Source organism: Haliotis rufescens, unplaced genomic scaffold (assembly GCF_023055435.1).
Source record: "Haliotis rufescens isolate VD_foot unplaced genomic scaffold, xgHalRufe1.0.p SCAF_26, whole genome shotgun sequence".
In the NCBI taxonomy this organism is placed as follows: Eukaryota; Metazoa; Mollusca; class Gastropoda; order Lepetellida; family Haliotidae; genus Haliotis; species Haliotis rufescens.
The window spans coordinates 7,033,713-7,052,480 of NW_025963957.1; the positions used below are offsets into that span (position 1 = coordinate 7,033,713).

At 45.5% G+C, this 18,768-nt stretch overlaps 2 protein-coding genes across 2 annotated transcripts; both read left to right on the forward strand.

Moving 5' to 3' along the window:
• Positions 1 to 3,967: 3,967 nt before the first annotated feature.
• On the forward strand, positions 3,968 to 15,456 carry LOC124137318 (organic cation transporter protein-like). Its single transcript, XM_048402498.1, has 8 exons — positions 3,968 to 4,127; positions 7,685 to 7,843; positions 9,587 to 9,812; positions 10,602 to 10,705; positions 10,908 to 11,062; positions 11,568 to 11,736; positions 12,210 to 12,428; positions 15,329 to 15,456. Exons 2-7 carry the CDS (start codon positions 7,701 to 7,703, stop codon positions 12,241 to 12,243), a joined length of 831 nt encoding a protein of 276 aa, XP_048258455.1. The 5' UTR covers positions 3,968 to 4,127; positions 7,685 to 7,700; the 3' UTR covers positions 12,244 to 12,428; positions 15,329 to 15,456.
• On the forward strand, positions 12,337 to 17,955 carry LOC125383680 (solute carrier family 22 member 15-like). The gene is made up of 5 exons (XM_048402383.1): positions 12,337 to 12,428; positions 15,329 to 15,555; positions 16,650 to 16,831; positions 17,139 to 17,290; positions 17,871 to 17,955. Exons 1-5 carry the CDS (start codon positions 12,337 to 12,339, stop codon positions 17,953 to 17,955), a joined length of 738 nt encoding a protein of 245 aa, XP_048258340.1.
• The last annotated feature ends 813 nt before the right edge of the window (positions 17,956 to 18,768 follow it).

Sequence of the window (18,768 nt, forward strand, 5' to 3'; positions counted from 1 at the left end):
CGCATCCTTCTACATATAGACAAAGATAGATAGGTCATATTTTCCCTGATTATATAGAATTGTTGATACTTTTATTTGCAGATGATATTGTATTGTTTTCAGATACGATTTCAGGTTTACAAAACCAACTAAATACTCTCAATAAGATTAGTATTGTAACAAATGGAAATTGACAGTTAATTTAGACAAAACAAAAATAGTGGTATTAATCAAATATGGAATTTTGAAAAAAACACGAACGAAGGACTTTTAATAACCAAAATGTCGAAATTGTAAAACACTATAAATATTACTCAAATATGAATATGATAAAAACAGTGAAATACACATGCCAGAAAGGTAAACAAGCACTTTATGAAATTTTAAGATCATGATATGAACTTGGGTGCTTGGCATATTCTTTAAGATATTTGATGCACAGATTAAGCCTATTTTATCATACGGTGCAGATATTTGGGGCACCAATACCTTTGATCCACTTGAAAAAATTCAGAATTATGCATGTAATTATTTCTTGGTTTACCGTCACAACCTCCTAACGCTATGGCTGTGGGAGAATGTGGTAGATATCCCTAATATGTTGATTCATTTGTGCAGTGTGTAAAATACTGGCTTAGATTAATACACATGTCAGATGGTAGAATACCCAAAAGGTTGTATATGTTAAAACACTTAGCTGAATGTGATAGGAGAGATTGGGTAACAAATGTTATAGAATCTTTATGTTTGATAGGTCTTGGAGAAGTCTGGTTCTCTCAAGGAGTAGGTAATATTGATTATTTAATAAATATGATTAAACCTAGATTAAGAGATATTTTTTTTCAAGAGTGGCAAGCAAAATTAAGAGAAAGTACAAGATTCGATAGTTACAGTAAATACAAATTTTCATTAAATGCTGAACCATATGCGCAATGCATAATTAGCTCTTTTACGAACTGGATGTGCAAAAATCTACATAAATGTTGGAAGACGGAAAAATGTTGAAAAAGGTAAAAAAATCTGTCAGAATTGTAAATGAGTTAGAGGATGAATTCCACATAATAATGAAATGCCCATGTTTTAATGATTTAAGAAGCATTTTTGTACCAAAGAAATATTTAAGCAAATGCACATCCAAATGTTTTGTTAATTTAAAGAATGATTATGAAGCAGCTATAGTATAGAAGACTTGTTAAAATTGTGTAAAGCTTCACTTGTAAGGAGAGAATGTTATCATTAATTACTGATCTGTTATCACTGAATGTATTTATATATATTTGTGTGTGTGTGTGTGTGTGTGTGTGTGTGTGTGTGTGTGTGTGTGTGTGTGTGTGTGTGTGTGTGTGTGTGTGTGTGTGTGAGAGTGTGAGTGAGTGAGTGAGTGAGTGTGATGTGTGTGTATGTATGTATGTGTGTACATGTGTATGTATATTCACACACACACACACACACACACACACACACACACACACACACACACACACACACACACACACACACACACACACACACACACACACACACACACACACACATATATATATATATATTCACATATATATATATATACATGCTATATATTCATATATATATATATATATATATATGCTATATATTCATATATATATATGCACATATGATAAACCGCCATCACCCTTGATGTATATTTTGTATTTTTGTATACTTTGTACACTTTGTATATGGGCCTCAGGTACAAATAGATAAAGAATATTATTAAAGACGGGTAGCTGAATGACAGATCGATACTAAAAGTGACTTTGCATCTGACATTTATTATTCAGTCACATCTGATTTTCAGTGATCAATTCATATTATATTCACCGCTACTTTGTTGACTACCTTGCCTTCTACGCCCAGTGGGATCCGCTTCACTCACTCACTCACTCACTCACTCACTCACTCAACCACTCACTCACTCACCCACCCACCCACTCACTCACTCACTCACTCACTCACTCACTCACTCACTCACTCACTCACTCACCCACCCACTCAGTCACTCACTCACTCACTCACCCAACCACTCACTCACTCACTCACTCACTCACTCACTCCAGCTATACATGGGGATCATGCTAACATGAGAAACTCGCGTGTCGGGTCATTTATCTTCCAGAGCAGCAGGGTCTCATGTATGTCATCAACCCTCGCCACGTCACCCACTCGTTCAGTCCACAACGCTGTGTAACTGGGGGTCAATGTATCAATGTAACATTGAAATCTAACTCCTTGAAGCTTATGGAGCCCAGAACAATACTTAATCCTGGCGCTGAGGCATCGGACTTCTGATCATTCTAGACTTGAGTTGGACTCCTTTCTTAATTTATTCTATGGGGCATGGGAGACAGGCTCAAAATTCTGTTAAGGCCATTTATACTGGAAAAGCTTTTAATTTACATTTATTTTCCGTTTCAGCACAGTAGTAGTTTTGCTATTGATTCCTGAGGGTAAATGTGTGTACAGTACGGTGGACCTCTCCGGACGACATCTAGTGTACCATGTATGTAGGGCTAATGACGTGTCATGTTGGGGCCCACCCCTGTATGATGTGAGATGTTGGGACATATCTATGTATGACGTCTGATGTTCTGGAACATCCATGTGTTCCGTCTGATGTTGTGGCACATCCATTTGCTCCTTTTGATGTAATGGCACATCCCTGTATGACGTGTGATGTTGAGGCACATCCCTGTATGACGTGTGATGTTGTGGCACATTCCTGTATGACGTTTGATGTTAGGGCACATTCCTGTATGACGTGTGATGCTGTGGGACATCCCTGTATGACGTGTGATGTAATGGCACATCCCTGTATGACGTGTGATGTTGAGGCACATTCCTGTATGACGTGTGATGTTGTGGCACATTCCTGTATGACGTTTGATGTTAGGGCACATTCCTGTATGACGTGTGATGCTGTGGGACATTCCTGAATGACGTGTGATGTAATGGCACATCCCTGTATGACGTGTGATGTTGTGGCACATTCCTGTATGACGTGTGATGTTGTGGCACATTCCTGTATGACGTTTGATGTTAGGGCACATTCCTGTATGACGTGTGATGCTGTGGGACATCCCTGTATGACGTGTGATGCCGGGGGACATTCCTGAATGACGTGTGATGTTGTGGCACATTCCTGTATGACGTGGGATGTTGTGGCACATCCCTGTATGGCGTGGGATGTTAGGGCACATCCCTGTATGACGTGTGATGTTGTGGCACATCCCTGTATGACGTGTGATGTTGTGGCACATCCCTGTATGACGTGTGATGTTGAGGCACATCCCTGTATGACGTGTGATGTTGTGGCACATCCCTGAATGACGTGAGATCTCTGTATGTATAAGTTAAGCAGATGGTGGAGGATGATAGGTTCGTGACAAGGGGTAACTACGTACATGCTGTCACCCTGACGGTAGTAGCACTTCTTCCTGCTATGTCCCTTTATACTATGGGGTTTCGCTTACACAAGAGTGAGTGAAAGGTTACCAAGTGAATTGGCTGCATTCAGTAATATTCAACAATAATAATGTCCATGTATAATGCGCCAGATTCAGCACCCAAGCATGCGCAGCCGCTAAATTACCATTGCGCTTGTCATTGGACTATGCAATGTCATTCTCAACTCAGTATACAACCAATGTATTCAAACAATAACACAGTAGGGACATCAAGATTTCACTTCATGTTGTGCCCATGTATGGAATCGAACTACTCGTCCGGCTTCCAGTGTTTGTGTAAATACTTAGTGTAGACAAATATTTATAAACAAAGGGTGTCTTGTACGAGGTCCCCTGTGTGCCGTGTCCGGCTGTGAGCAGGCGTATGGTAATGGTGTGTGTACAGTCACACCTGGGGTCAACTGAGATATACTGCACCACGATATGATGATACTGTATCCCCCCTGAACAAACAACCCCTTGATACAGTGCCCCCCACCCCAACCCCCACACCCCACCCCCACTGCCCCCATCCCTGGCTGTCCATCTGGCTGGAAGTGTCGCTCAGGTGACCCTGTACTCTCGAGATCTACCTGTCTGAAAGTAGAACGCAGGTGATCCACAGCGAGCAGCAGTGTCCCCTCCCACTAGCCGGGCTGAAGCCAGTGTTGTCTAAACATCGAAGTGAGTGAAACTATGTCTACAATCTCTCTGATAATATTTTGTCAAACGTTTGCCGCCATCTTGTTGATTATAGTTTCTAAGAGAAAATGCAAGAAACAATGTTGATGATGATGATGGTGATGATGACGATGATGATGAGGATGATGATGATGATGATGATGATGATGATGATGAGCTGTGTACGGTGGAATGGACATGCATATGTCACGTCTGAGTGCCACCTACTTGACCAGTCCACGTGATCATGTCATGTTAGTTTGGATATGACTGTGACAGAGAGGCGGGATAAGACGAGAATACCGGTCCTGTGTTGGACATGGGGATAATAAGGAATGGAACATCTTGCATGTATGTCTCGGATGGTCCTGATAAGTTGGAGGACAGTTGTCCCTCTCTGTGCTGTCTGGGAACGCGCGTCCTGACCCGTGGACTGACAGGAAGTTAAGAACAGACAATGTTCGCACTGTCATGCAGCCAGGCATATAGTTCAGGGTCAGTAGTGGCGGGGCAGCCCTTCTTCAGAACAATTACAGGGAATAGAGAATTGTATATCGTTGCAGAACATCTAGTTAATGCTCCTATTTTGTTGAAGATCCAATCGTTTAAAATTTATCGTACACGTTTACTTTGACATGCCTTTGTTTGTGTGTGTGTGTGTGTTTCTGTGTGTGTGAGAGACTGTGTGTGTGTGTGTGTGTGTGTCTGTATGTGTTTGTATGTGTGTCTGTGTTTGTGTGTCTGTATGTATGTGTCCGTGTATGTATGTTCATGCCTGTTTGTGTGTGTGTCTGTGTGTGTGTGTGTCTGTGTCTGTGTGTGGAGTGGGGAGGGAGTTATTTGCTTCGTGGTATAGTGAACTGGGTCACTGTTAGATATGCCCATCAGCTAACAAGACAGGTGAAGTAACAGGGAAGGCGACACGATCAGTTAATATAACTTTACATATCCAACGCAGTGCCGGATTTTTTATAGAATACAGTTTTATTTGAAAAATCATGAAAATACAAGTTGGGGACAAGTGATACTTGTACAAATATTTACCACCCCCCCCCCCCAAAAAAAAAAAAGAAAAGACAAAAAAGTTAACTACGGCCTTGCAACGACATGTGGCCTGTTTGCAGAGTTACCTGGTGGGGGACTTAAAACGTTCATCTCATCAGACACATGCTTAACCTCAACCACAGTCAAAACAAGTTAATTCATTGATATTAAGAGTTTTCATCAGGAGCAGGGAGAGTGATGTCGTCAGATGTAAGGTCAGTGACGTCGTCACATTTACGGAGAGTGATTGCGGACACCAAACTATATGTGAAAACTGTTAGCGTTCAAGACACCAAACTCATTGTTGTTACATGTCGATTCCCAAATTGAAACAATATGTTAATCCAGAAATCTGTACGTAAAAGTGAGTGAGAGGGTTGTGTTTAACGCCGCTTTTAACAGTATTCCAGTTATATCACGGTGTGTCAGCTTAATGTGGGAGTGATGCATGTCTCAGACGTTTACCACTTCGGTGAAACCCACGAGCACGGGTATGCTGACAAACCTAGAAACATAATCGGGGCGAACCGGGATTCGAACCCACAATCATTGGTTTCTGGCGTGCCCAAGGGAAGCAACTCTGCACAGCGAACTGTACGTAAAAAAACTTAGTGTGAAATCAACAAACAACCAACAAGTGGTACACAATCAACATATCTATTACAAAACTCACTTTGTTTACAAATCAGCACACACTGCAGCACAGCATTTATAATGGCAGTAAACAACAGAGTGGAAGTACAATATTCAATGGCAATGAATAATATAATGGCAGTGGACAGTATCAAATACAGGAATATGGTGGTGATAGCAAAAGTCAGTGATAATAATAGATATATTCACCCAGCGGCGACAGTGGTCAAACTTCTGAGATGGGCTAGGCAGGGAATCGGGAATACTGAGCGATCCTTACATGAAGGTGATGAAAATGCGTATGTGTCCCGCAAACATGCCACTGCCCCCTTATTTACAACCCACAAGACAAAACATTACAGAAATGTCCATATGTTTCTATAACATACTCTCACCGTCCGCGGTACACGGGCCGGAAGTGTACACACCACACTAGTATCAGAACAGTGAAAATAGCATCATCATAAAGAATTTATGTATAATAAAAGACCATACGTGAGATCCAGCGACGTAAGGAGGTGTTAATTGACATTTACAGATACCGCTGGGGATTAGGGTCCTGCCCGGAGGGGGCATATGCTTAGAGGGGATACGCTGAATGTTTGACTTAAACATTAAACAGGAAAAGGAGATAGAATTTCTGTGCACTTTGGAAGCATATTGAAACAAATAGTTATTTTGGATAATGAAGTTTATAAAGAAACCTATTGAAGTGGTTTGCACTATAACAATACCCCTGAAAGTCATGGAGCTTTTGTCCTCAAATGCTTTTTAAAAATGGTGACAATATTGAAAGTACAAGTATACAGTAAAATGCATTTGTCCTATCCCAAATATCAGTTTTTGCCTCAGATTGATTAGGATTTTCACATACTCACCTACATCATCACAAAATAGAAACAAGTGACACAAGCCCCATTTGTAGAAGCAAAACGCACCTATCAGGGCAGATTGTTCCAGGTGCATGAAATGTAAGAAGCCAATATCATTTAGCCCAGTTCTTCTGAATGGCACTCTCCCGTTGCCATGGTTAAAAAACGGGATAGCTCTTACCGCCTTGACGTAGATTATAGACGCCTCAATGCAGCTACCAAACTTATATATTTTCCCCTCTGTCAGCATTGAAGATGCCGTATATAGTCGACAGCCATGCCAACATTTCGAATGTCCTTGATTGTGCTAGTGGCTTTTTGCAATACCACTCCATCCAAATACAAAACACAAGTTGGCCTTCATTACAAAGATGTTTTTAAATGGAATCGCCTCCCTTTCGGTCTCAAAAATGCTCCTATGGCGTTCTAGCAAACCATTTCAAACACTAACAGAAATGAATTGACTTTGTATATGTAGATGACATTTTAATCACCTCAAGGCAGTATACCAAAAGATACAAGAAGCAGAACTTTTAAGTCGCCTACATATAATGCATGTATTCAGCAAATATGGCATCCATGTCGATCCTTTAAAGATAGATTCAGTCGAACAGATCCCACCCCCTACAAATGTCTATGACATACGTCATTTCTTAGGTTTGGTCTCGCATTACCGTATATTTGTAGCAAACATTGTTGGCATACTGTCGCTCATGGTCATGCCTCTCTGTCAAAGATGATGGCTTTGCTCACGAAATGCTCTGTATTGATGAGGATGGCCATATTATGGTCGAGACTTTTTATTGAGGCTGAAATATTTTTATTCAAGCAGATGGAGTTTTTTTATTTACAAAAAAATATGAGCTGTTTTTTTTTCTTTTCAAAGGGTTTGTCATGTCATACCTTATTATCAAAACAATATGTCAACAATCAGAATCAAATATCAACAAAGGTATTGTTTTCTTACTCCTCTGCCGTCTGTGTGTCAGCTGCTATATGTATGTTGAACAGGTCAGGAACGCGGAGTATGAAGTTTGACGACGTGTTGGCGTTACTGGGGGAGTTCGGGCCGTACCAAAAGCGACTGTACTTCCTGGTGTGTCTGACAGGGATCTGTGTCGCCTTCCAGACGCTAGCATCTGTCTTCACCCTCACCGTGCCCCCTCACAGGTGAGCTCGACATTTATATCGATCCTCACCACCCCGTCACAGGTGAGATCCACCCTCATATCGATCCTCACCAACCCGTCACAGGTGAGTTCCACCCTCGTGTCGATCCTCACCAACCCGTCAAAGGTGAGTTCCATCCTCATGTAGATCCTCAACACCCCATCACAGTTGAGTTCCACCCTCATGCCGATCCTCACCACCCCATCACAGGTGAGTTCCACCCTCATGCCGATCCTCACCACCCCGTCACAGGTGAGTTCAACCCTCATGTCGATCCCCACCACCCCATCACAGGTGAGTTCCACCCTCATGTCGATCCTCACCACCCCGTCAAAGGTGAGTTCCGTCCTCATGTCGATCTTCACCACCCTGTCACAGGTGAGGTACACCCTCATGTCGATCCTCAACACCCCCGTCACAGGAGAGATCCACCCTCATGTCGATCCTCACTACCCCGTCAAAGGTGAGTTCCACCCTCATGTCGATCCTCAACACCCCATCACAGGCATGTTCCACCCTCATGCAGATCCTCACCATCCCATCACAGGTGAGTTCAACCCTCATGTCGATCCTCACCACCCCGTCACAGGTGAGTTCCACCCTCATGTCGATCCTCAACACCCAATCACAGGCGAGTTCCACCGTCATGCCGATCCTCACCACCCCGTCACAGGCGAGTCCCACCCTCATGTCGATCCTCACCACCCCCTCACAGGTGAGTTCCACCCTCATGGCGATCCCCACCACCCCATCACAGGTGAGTTCCACCCTCATGTCGATCCTCACCACCACATCACAGGTGGGTTCCACCCTCATGCCGATCCTCACCACCCCATCACAGGTGAGTTCCACCCTCATGCAGATCCTCACCACCCCGTCACAGGTGAGTTCAACCCTCATGTCGATCCTCACCACCCCCATCACAGGTGAGTTCCACCCTCATGTCGATCCTCAACACCCCATCACAGGTGAGTTCCACCCTCATGTCGATCCTCAACACCCAATCACAGGCGAGTCCCACCCTCATGTCGATCCCCACCACCCCGTCGCAGGTGAGTTCCACCCTCAGTCGATCCTCAACACCCAATCACAGGAGAGTTCCACCGTCATGCCGATCCTCACCACCCCGTCACAGGTGTGCTCCACCCTCATGTCGATCCTCACCACCCCCTCACAGGTGAGTTCCACCCTCATGTCGATCCCCACCACCCCATCACAGGTGAGTTCCACCCTCATGTCGATCCTCACCACCACATCACAGGCGAGTTCCACCCTCATGCCGATCCTCACCACCCCGTCACAGGTGAGTTCCACCCTCATGTCGATCCTCACCACCCCGTCACAGGTGAGTTCCTCCCTCATGCAGATCCTCACCACCCCGTCACAGGTGAGTTCCACCCCCTTGTCGATCCTCACCACCCCGTCAAAGGTGAGTTCCACCCTCATGTCGATCCTCAACACCCCGTCACAGGTGAGTTCAACCCTCATGTCGATTCTCACCACCCCGTCAAAGGTGAGTTCCACTCTCATGTCGATCCTCACCACCCCATCAAAGGTGAGTTCTATCCTCACCATCATCACCCACAAGTTGGCTGGCTTCACACTCACCCTCAACCCGACAGGTAAAGCTCGCCACCCACCCTTTCACAAGTGACGCTTGTCACCGTATCCCTCCTTAAATGTATGCATGTTAACTTGTCTTGTGCTTATTCCACCTTAAGATGACTGACAATTCTACGACAGATGTAAGATCCCCGGCTACGACAACGACACATACGCCGTGCAGAATGGCTACCACCACGAACTCGTGAACCTCACCATTCCCGTCTCCGATGGCAAGTACTCAAAGTGTGAAGTCTACACAAACGGGGACTCCACAATTTTATCAAGGGGAGACAACTTCACAAAGCGCGAGTGTGACAGCTGGGTGTATGACAGATCGACCTTTGTTTCCACCATCGCCACAGATGTGAGTCAGTATATCACGACACTACTTTACAGTCACTGATGTGAGTCAGTATATCACGACACTACTTTACAGTCACTGATGTGAGTCAGTATATCACGACACTACTTTACAGTCACAGATGTGAGTCAGTATATCACGGCACTACTTTACAGTCACTGATGTGAGTCAGTATATCACGACACTACTTTACAGTCACAGATGTGAGTCAGTATATCACGACACTACTTTACAGTCACAGATGTGAGTCAAATGCCCCGGGAAGATCTGGGTTAGAATAGGTCTTCAGCAACCCATGCTTGTCGTAAGAAGCGACTGACGGGATCGGGTGGTTAGGCTCGCTTACTTGGTTGATGCATGGCATCGTATCCCAATTGCGTGGATCGATACTCATGATGTCAATCACTGGATTGTCTGGTCCAAACTCGATTATTTACAGACCGCCGTCATATAGCTGGAATATTGCTGAGTGCGCCGTTAAACAACAAACAAATCAATAGGTCATAACAAGAATGTGATTCCTTAGGACATAACAGTACTCTACCGCTTCAGATATGAGTCAATAGCACATATCTACAGCCACAGATATGAGTCTACAGAATGGAATTTATTTGCTGAGGTCGCTATGTACAAGTGGGCTCTGAACAGTACGCCAACGCTATCGAATCCCTTGAAATGTAGAAGCTTCAAATGAACACACACCTCAGAATGAAAAACACAAAAGGGACATTTTGAAATTAATTTGCCAGTTTTCAAATTGTTTGACCAACATCGTGACCTCCCCCTCCCCAGCTGGACATCGTGTGCGGCGACAGATTGGTGCGGACCTTGTCCAACTCCCTAGTGCTGGCGGGCAAGCTAGTCGGCTCCACCCTGCAGTGCTTCATCAGCGACATGTGAGTACATGCCGACCGTGTCTCAGTGCTTGGGGGATAGACAGGGTAACAACAAGTACCATCTTACAACGTCTTTTGATATGACGCAGCCGGGGTTCTAACCCCGGACCGTCCGCTCTTCGGGCGGACGCTCTACCACTAGACCACGGAGGCGGTCCACTAAGGTCGATAACTGACATAAGTGCTGTGTTTTGTGTTGCAGATTCGGTCGTAAAAAGTCGTTCTTCATGTTCCTCTTCCTGATGATACTTACCGGCTTCGCCAACTACTTCCCCTTCAACTTCACCTCGTTGATGATCTTCCGCTTTCTTGCCGGGCTCACCACGACATCGACGTTCCTGGGAGCCTTTGTTATAGGTAGGATAGTCCACGACATCTACGTTCCTGTAGCCTTTGTTATAGGTAGGACAGACCACGACATCCACGTTCCTGAGAGCCTTTGTTATAGGCAGGACAGACCACGACATCTACGTTCCTGTAGCCTTTGTTATAGGTAGGACAGACCACGACATCCACGATCCTTAGATCCTTTGGTATAGGTAGGACAGACCACGACATCTACGTTCCTGAGAGCCTTTGTTATAGGTAGGATAGACCACGACATCCACGTTCCTTAGATCCTTTGTTATAGGTAGGACAGACCACGACATAAAGTATGTGTGTGCGTCAGCTAGGATTGGGGGAAACGTAAGACCCACGCACTGTGAGGTACATGTCTGTGAACACGAGAAGCTTCCGTTGGTTGTGATGAAGTCAAGATGCTGCTGATTGTGAAGACAGGATCTCGATACTGCTTAAAGTGACTTATCGGGAATCCTGATGTAAGATACAGCGTAGATAACCCCTTGCTCTATGGCTACAGGTGTGGAGTTTGTGGGTCCGTCCAAGCGTGTGTGGACCGGCCTGGTGATCGAGCTGTTCTGGGTGCTGGGGATGGTCATCATGGCGGGCCTCGCCTACTTCCTCCGGGACTGGCATCACCTGGTTCTCGCCCTGGCCTCGCCCGCTGTCCTCTTCCTCAGCTACTGGTGGTCAGTATCCAGTACCACAAGTCCAGGATGGGATAGTACTCTCCCAGGATCACACGGGATAGTACTCTCCCAGGATCACACGGGATAGTGCTCTCCCAGGATCACACGGGATAGTACTCTCCCAGGATCACACGGGATAGTACTCTCCCAGGATCACACGGGATAGTACTCTCCATGGATCACACGGGATAGTACTCTCCCAGGATCACAACACATCACTAAATACGTCCACTTGCACAAAGCGATGTCAGCGCCCAGACGATCGTATCTCCTATATCTTAACAAATACGATAGTCGTAGCGCTGAGATCGATGTCCAACTACGTGACAGAACTTAACAATGTAGTCTAACTACCAATACATAATAGCATGCTGCAGTAAAGGGGTATGCTTCGCCGAGGAATATTATATAATACCGTAGTCTGCCGCTCATCTGTTGCAGTCTGTCACTATGATGCTGTGTGTGTTGTGCAGGCTCATACCGGAGTCTCCCCGCTGGTTGATGTGAAAAGGCCGGTTGAAGGAAGCCGAAAACATCATACGAAAGGTCGCCAAGGTCAATAAGGTCACGCTCCCGGAAATGTTGTTTGACGAAAAAACAATGGCGGCGGACAATGAACCGAAAGGGAAGCTGAAGGAGATGTTCACCAACAAAACTCTGGCAGTGCGGTCCTTGATCCTCTTCTACATCTGGTAGGTATGCTGGACTAAGGGGGTGCTTGATCTTCTACATCTGGTAAGTATGCTGGACTAAGGGGGTGCTTGATCTTCTACATCTGGTAAGTATGCATGACCAAGGGGATGTTCGATCTTCTACATCTGGTAAGTATGCTGGACTAAGGGGATGCTTGATCTTCTACATCTGGTAGGTATGCTGGACCAAGGGGGTGCTTGATCTTCTACATCTGGTAGGTATGCTGGACTAAGGGGGTGCTTGATCTTCTACATCTGGTAAGTATGCTGGACTAAGGGGGTGCTCTATCTTCAACATCTGGTAAGTATGCTGGACTAAGTGGATGCCTGATCTTCTACATCTGGTAGGTATGCTGGACCAAGGGGGTGCTTGATCTTCTACATCTGGTAGGTATGCTGGACCAAGGGGATGCTTGATCTTCTACATCTGGTAAGTATGCTGGACTAAGGGGGTGCTTGATCTTCTACATCTGGTAAGTATGCTGGACTAAGGGGATGCTTGATCTACTACACCTGGTAAGTATGCATGACCAAGGGGATGCTCGATCTTCTACATCTGGTAGGTATGCTGGACTAAGGGGGTGCTTGATCTTCTACATCTGGTAAGTATGCTGGACTAAGGGGATGCTTGATCTACTACACCTGGTAAGTATGCATGACCATGGGGATGCTTGATCTTCTACATCTGGTAGGTATGCTGGACTAAGGGGGTGCTTGATCTTCTACATCTGGTAAGTATGCTGGACTAAGGGGATGCTTGATCTACTACACCTTGTAAGTATGCATGACCAAGGGGATGCTCGATCTTCTACATCTGGTAGGTATGCTGGACTAAGGGGGTGCTTGATCTTCTACATCTGGTAAGTATGCTGGACTAAGGGGTGCTTGATCTTCTACATCTGGTAAGTATGCTGGACTAAGGGGATGCTTGATCTACTACACCTGGTAAGTATGCATGACCAAGGGGATGTTCGATCTTCTACATCTGGTAGGTATGCTGGACTAAGGGGGTGCTTGATCTTCTACATCTGGTAGGTATGCTGGACCAAGGGGGTGCTTGATCTTCTACATCTGGTAGGTATGCTGGACCAAGGGGGTGCTTGATCTTCTACATCTGGTAAGTATGCTGGACTAAGGGGATGCTTGATCTACTACACCTGGTAAGTACGCATGACCAAGGGGATGCTCGATCTTCTACATCTGGTAGGTATGCTGGACCAAGGGGGTGCTTGATCTTCTACATCTGGTAGGTATGCTGGACTAAGGGGGTGCTTGATCTTCTACATCTGGTAAGTATGCTGGACTAAGGGGATGCTTGATCTACTACACCTGGTAAGTATGCATGACCAAGGGGATGCTCGATCTTCTACATCTGGTAGGTATGCTGGACTAAGGGGGTGCTTGATCTTCTACATCTGGTAAGTATGCTGGACTAAGGGGTGCTTGATCTTCTACATCTGGTAAGTATGCTGGACTAAGGTGATGCTTGATCTACTACACCTGGTTAGTATGCATGACCAAGGGGATGTTCGATCTTCTACATCTGGTAGGTATGCTGGACCAAGGGGGTGCTTGATCTTCTACATCTGGTAGGTATGCTGGACCAAGGGGGTGCTTGATCTTCTACATCTGGTAGGTATGCTGGACTAAGGAGGTGCTTGATCTTCTACATCTGGTAAGTATGCTGGACTAAGGGGATGCTTGATCTACTACACCTGGTAAGTATGCATGACCAAGGGGATGTTCGATCTTCTACATCTGGTAGGTATGCTGGACCAAGGGGGTGCTTGATCTTCTACATCTGGTAGGTATGCTGGACTAAGGGGGTGCTTGATCTTCTACATCTGGTAAGTATGCATGACCATGGGGATGCTTGATCTTCTACATCTGGTAAGTATGCTGGACCAAGGGGGTGCTTGATCTTCTACATCTGGTAAGTATGCTGGACTAAGGGGGTGCTTGATCTTCTACATCTGGTAAGTATGCATGACCATGGGGATGCTTGATCTTCTACATCTGGTAAGTATGCTGGACCAAGGGGGTGCTTGATCTTCTACATCTGGTAGGTATGCTGGACTAAGGGGGTGCTTGATCTTCTACATCTGGTAAGTATGCATGACCATGGGGATGCTTGATCTTCTACATCTGGTAAATATGCTGGACCAAGGGGGTGCTTGATCTTCTACATCTGGTAGGTATGCTGGACCAAGGGGATGTTCGATCTTCTACATCTGGTAGGTATGCTGGACTAAGGGGATGCTTGATCTTCTACATCTGGTAAGTATGCTGGACTAAGGGGGTGCTTGATCTTCTACATCTGGTAGGTATGCTGGACCAAGGGGGTGCTTGATCTTCTACATCTGGTAGGTATGCTGGACCAAGGGGATGCTTGATCTTCTACATCTGGTAGGTATGCTGGACTAAGGGGATGCTTGATCTACTACATCTGGTAAGTATGCATGACCAAGGGGGTGCTTGATCTTCTACATCTGGTAAGTATGCTGGACTACGGGGACGCTGCACTCGGGGCTGTTAACATGATCAAACAAATAAGGTAAAACAAAGAACTAAAGTTTTTCCACATTAGAAACACGTGACGTGAGAAGATGCTCATATTCCTCTAATATTAAACATGTTCAGCTTGATTGATCAGTGTATCCCACAAGATACTTCATGCTCTGGTTAGGACGAAATGTGGACGCTGACATCCATGTCGGATGTCGATTTCGTTGCGCGATTTTGATTGGACCGTGCAAAGACTTGTTAGTCCAGCCAAAATATAGCTCCATAATTCCAGCCTAGTTCGGAAGGGTGGAAATTGGACTTTTATAGTCAGTTACACACTTGCCTCGGGAAGATGTTATTAACACTGCTCCTCTACTCTCCATCTCTATCTCTAGGATGGTGTCGAGTCTGGTGTACTACGGCCTCACCCTGAACGTCTCCAACCTCAGCGGCAATATCTACGTCAACTTCGTGCTGTCGGCGCTGGTGGAGGCGGTGGGGTACGTCCTGGCTATCTTCCTACTGGACCGGGTGGGGCGCCGGATGGTGCTGTGCGCCCTGATGACCCTGGGGGGCGTGGCATGTGTGCTCACCGTGTTCCCTGCTGTCTACGCCGGCGGAAGTAGGTACACCGGGGTCGAACACTATGCATATGCATACTGTGTTGTGCATAAACTGGGAAACACCAGTAGGCGATGTCCACCGAGGACATCTGACAAACATGGGGTAGTGTAGTTACGGGTTGATCGCACCTCCCCGAGGCAAGGGCGTTGACTGACTCTAAAAGTCCAGTTTCCACCCTTGCCGAGCTAGGGGGATATTCCTGAGTTACATTTTGGCTGGACTAATGAGTCTATGCATAGTCCCATCAAAGTCGCGTAACGATCTAGACATCCGGTTCGTAAGCAACATGGATTTCAACGTGCAGATTTCGGTCGACTGCAGGATTTGCAAAGCATGTGTACCGCCAATTGGGTGTCGACAGATATTTTGCAAATCTTTTCATGTTTTAGTCAAAGCGCTGAAGTGACCTGATGCACTTCGCTAGGTAAGACCCTTTTTTATCATAATATAGATCTGTTTGAAGCAAACGCAAGTGATGTGAGAGATGGAATCTGACTTCAATATGACCAATAACTAGTATTCGTCACTGGTGGCGCTAAAATTGAGCGTGGAAATTCCAGCTCAGTTCGGCAAGGGTGGAAACTGGACTTTGATAGGTTGATCGAAGCAATGACGGGGTTGACAAATCATGTCCTAGAGAAAAAGGAAGTGAAATAGATACCCATGGTGTATTTTGAAAAATGTGTGTCCATTAATACTTAATGTTAGAAGCTTAAAAACTGGTCGTGGTTAGTGTGAGAAGTATGGCTGTGGTAAGAGGGTAGGGTCTATCACAGATCATTGTTGGCATTTGACAGGATTTATCACAGATCATTCAATTTGCATCAGGCTAGAGCGCGAGTGCAAAATCGGCACTCCCGGAAGCGCTCGTTAAATCTCCATCATCATCATCATCATCGTCGTCGTCGTCGTCGTCATCATCATCATCATCATCATCAGGCATCAAGTGGTGTATAGATGTCCGTCAGCAGTATACCAATCACATATATGAATGATATACGGCAGTCTACCGTCACAGCTTTCCCGACGTTTCGTTCCTGCCTTACAATGAAGTAATAGATATTTGTCTGACATGCGTCATCTTTGTTTCAGCGGCAGACTGGTCACTGATGATGTTGTCGTTGGTGGGAAAGATGGGGTCGTCAGGGGCGTTCGGCGTCATCTACATCTTCACCGCCGAGTTGTACCCCACGCCTCTTAGAAACATCGGTCTTGGGGTCAACCTGACGTTCTCCAGGATAGGCGGAGTTATCTCCCCTTTCATTTCTGATTTGGTGAGTTTGTCAGGACATGCATCAGTGAGATGTTGTCTTCTTTGTCATTGTCATTGTATGTAGTGCATTGATAATTGATTCTGAAGTCTTTGGGGACTTTTCCTAAAACTCATCTTAAAGAGGGTCCATGTCAGTCTGGTTCCCAATTCTAGATCGAGATCTAGATTTGTGTGGGACTGGGTCACTGTATCTGTCTGGAGAAGGTTGGTTGTGAATAGATGGAAACGAACTTGCTGGGATTGTGAAATTATCATGGAATTCTTACACACGCATTATGTGTTGGTCCATCTATTCCTGTCTGTTGTAGGGTATACTAGTTGGAGGTACATTTGGCGAGCAAGCTCTTCCTCTGGTGGTATTTGGTGTTACCGCCGTTCTTGCTGGGGGGCTGGCCCTCGCTCTTCCGGAAACTCTGAACCGGAAACTACCGGAAACAATCGAAGATGCCAAAGCTATCGGGCAAGTTATAATTTCCCTCATGAAAAAATATCTCCCAATAGTGAGTGAGTATGGTTTTACGCCGATTTTAAGAATATTGCACCAATATCACGGCGGGTGACACCAGAAATGGGCTTCACACATTTCGGGGCTTCGGCGTGACGAGCGAACGCTTTAACCAGTGGGCTACCCGACCGCCCCTTATTTCCCAATATGACAAACTGATTGTCTATTATAAAAGTCCGGTATACATTGCATCTACAGATCTTTGGTGCAGGTACATTATTGGAGAGCATTGTCTGGTTGCCATATTGCATTACCAGTACGTTGGTGCATATATATGATTTCACAGTATTGTCTGGTTGCAATACTTCATGTACATTACATTGGTGCATGTACCTGATTTGATGGTTGCAATATTGCATTCCCAGTACATTGGTGCATATACATGATTGACAGCATTGTCTGGTTGCATTATCGCGTGCGTGGTGGTGCATGCAGGGCAAGTGAGATACGTCTATCACTGGAAGTAGTTGTGGGAACACCCCTGTAATGCATGTGATGAGAACTGTGTTACTGTAACTCGACGTGTCCTCGGCAGGTCCGACACAAAGCACAAGTACAAGATGAGGACAGAGGACCAGGCCGAGAGCGTCTTCTCAGTGGCCTTCACGAACAGGGAATAGTCAGACCACGTGACATCGTGACCTTCACCCAGCACCACGTCTCCCGTGTCCTACGAATGACCCCATGTTGCCCATGTGTCGTGTCTGTGCTGTAATATATTATATTCATGCGGTGATAATGTTGAACGAATAAACTCGAATACTGTTGGAATTTAAATATTAATGTACTTGTTTGCATGTAAATGTGGATGGCCTTGTCAGCTGGTTTGTCTTATCTTGTGTCCCGGAGCTTTAGTTGACTGCATGGATGCTGAACCCCGGCTCGTCTCTTTCCGCGACTAATCACATGACTGGAGGGTGACCCGTCGGTGACGTCAGACTCACCTCTGTCAAAGTGAGTGAGTTGGGTTTAACGCCGCTTTTAACAGTATTCCAGTTACATCACGGCGGGTCAGCTTAATGTGGGAGGAAAGCCCGAAGTGATGCAGGTCTTAGACGTTTACCACTTCAGTGAAACCCACGAGCACAGGTATGGTGCTGACAAACCTAGAAACATAATCGGGGCGAACCGGGATTCGAACCCACAATCATAGGTTTCTGGCGTGCCCAAGGGACGCAACTCTGCACAGCGAATCGCGGCGCCTTAGACGACTGGGCCACCCGTGCCCCCGACCTCTGTCAAAGCTGTGGAAGGTTTTCAGTCAGACCAATATCTTCTATTGCTAACTGGAAACCATTCACAATAGCAAATTCAAGTAGCATGTTGTAAATATCAATTTTGCCTGCTCACTCGATAAAATAAACAACTATTTGACAGGAAGAGCCAAGTTTTCTCTAATTACTGAGTATTCAGTGATGTAACGGTTTATGTAT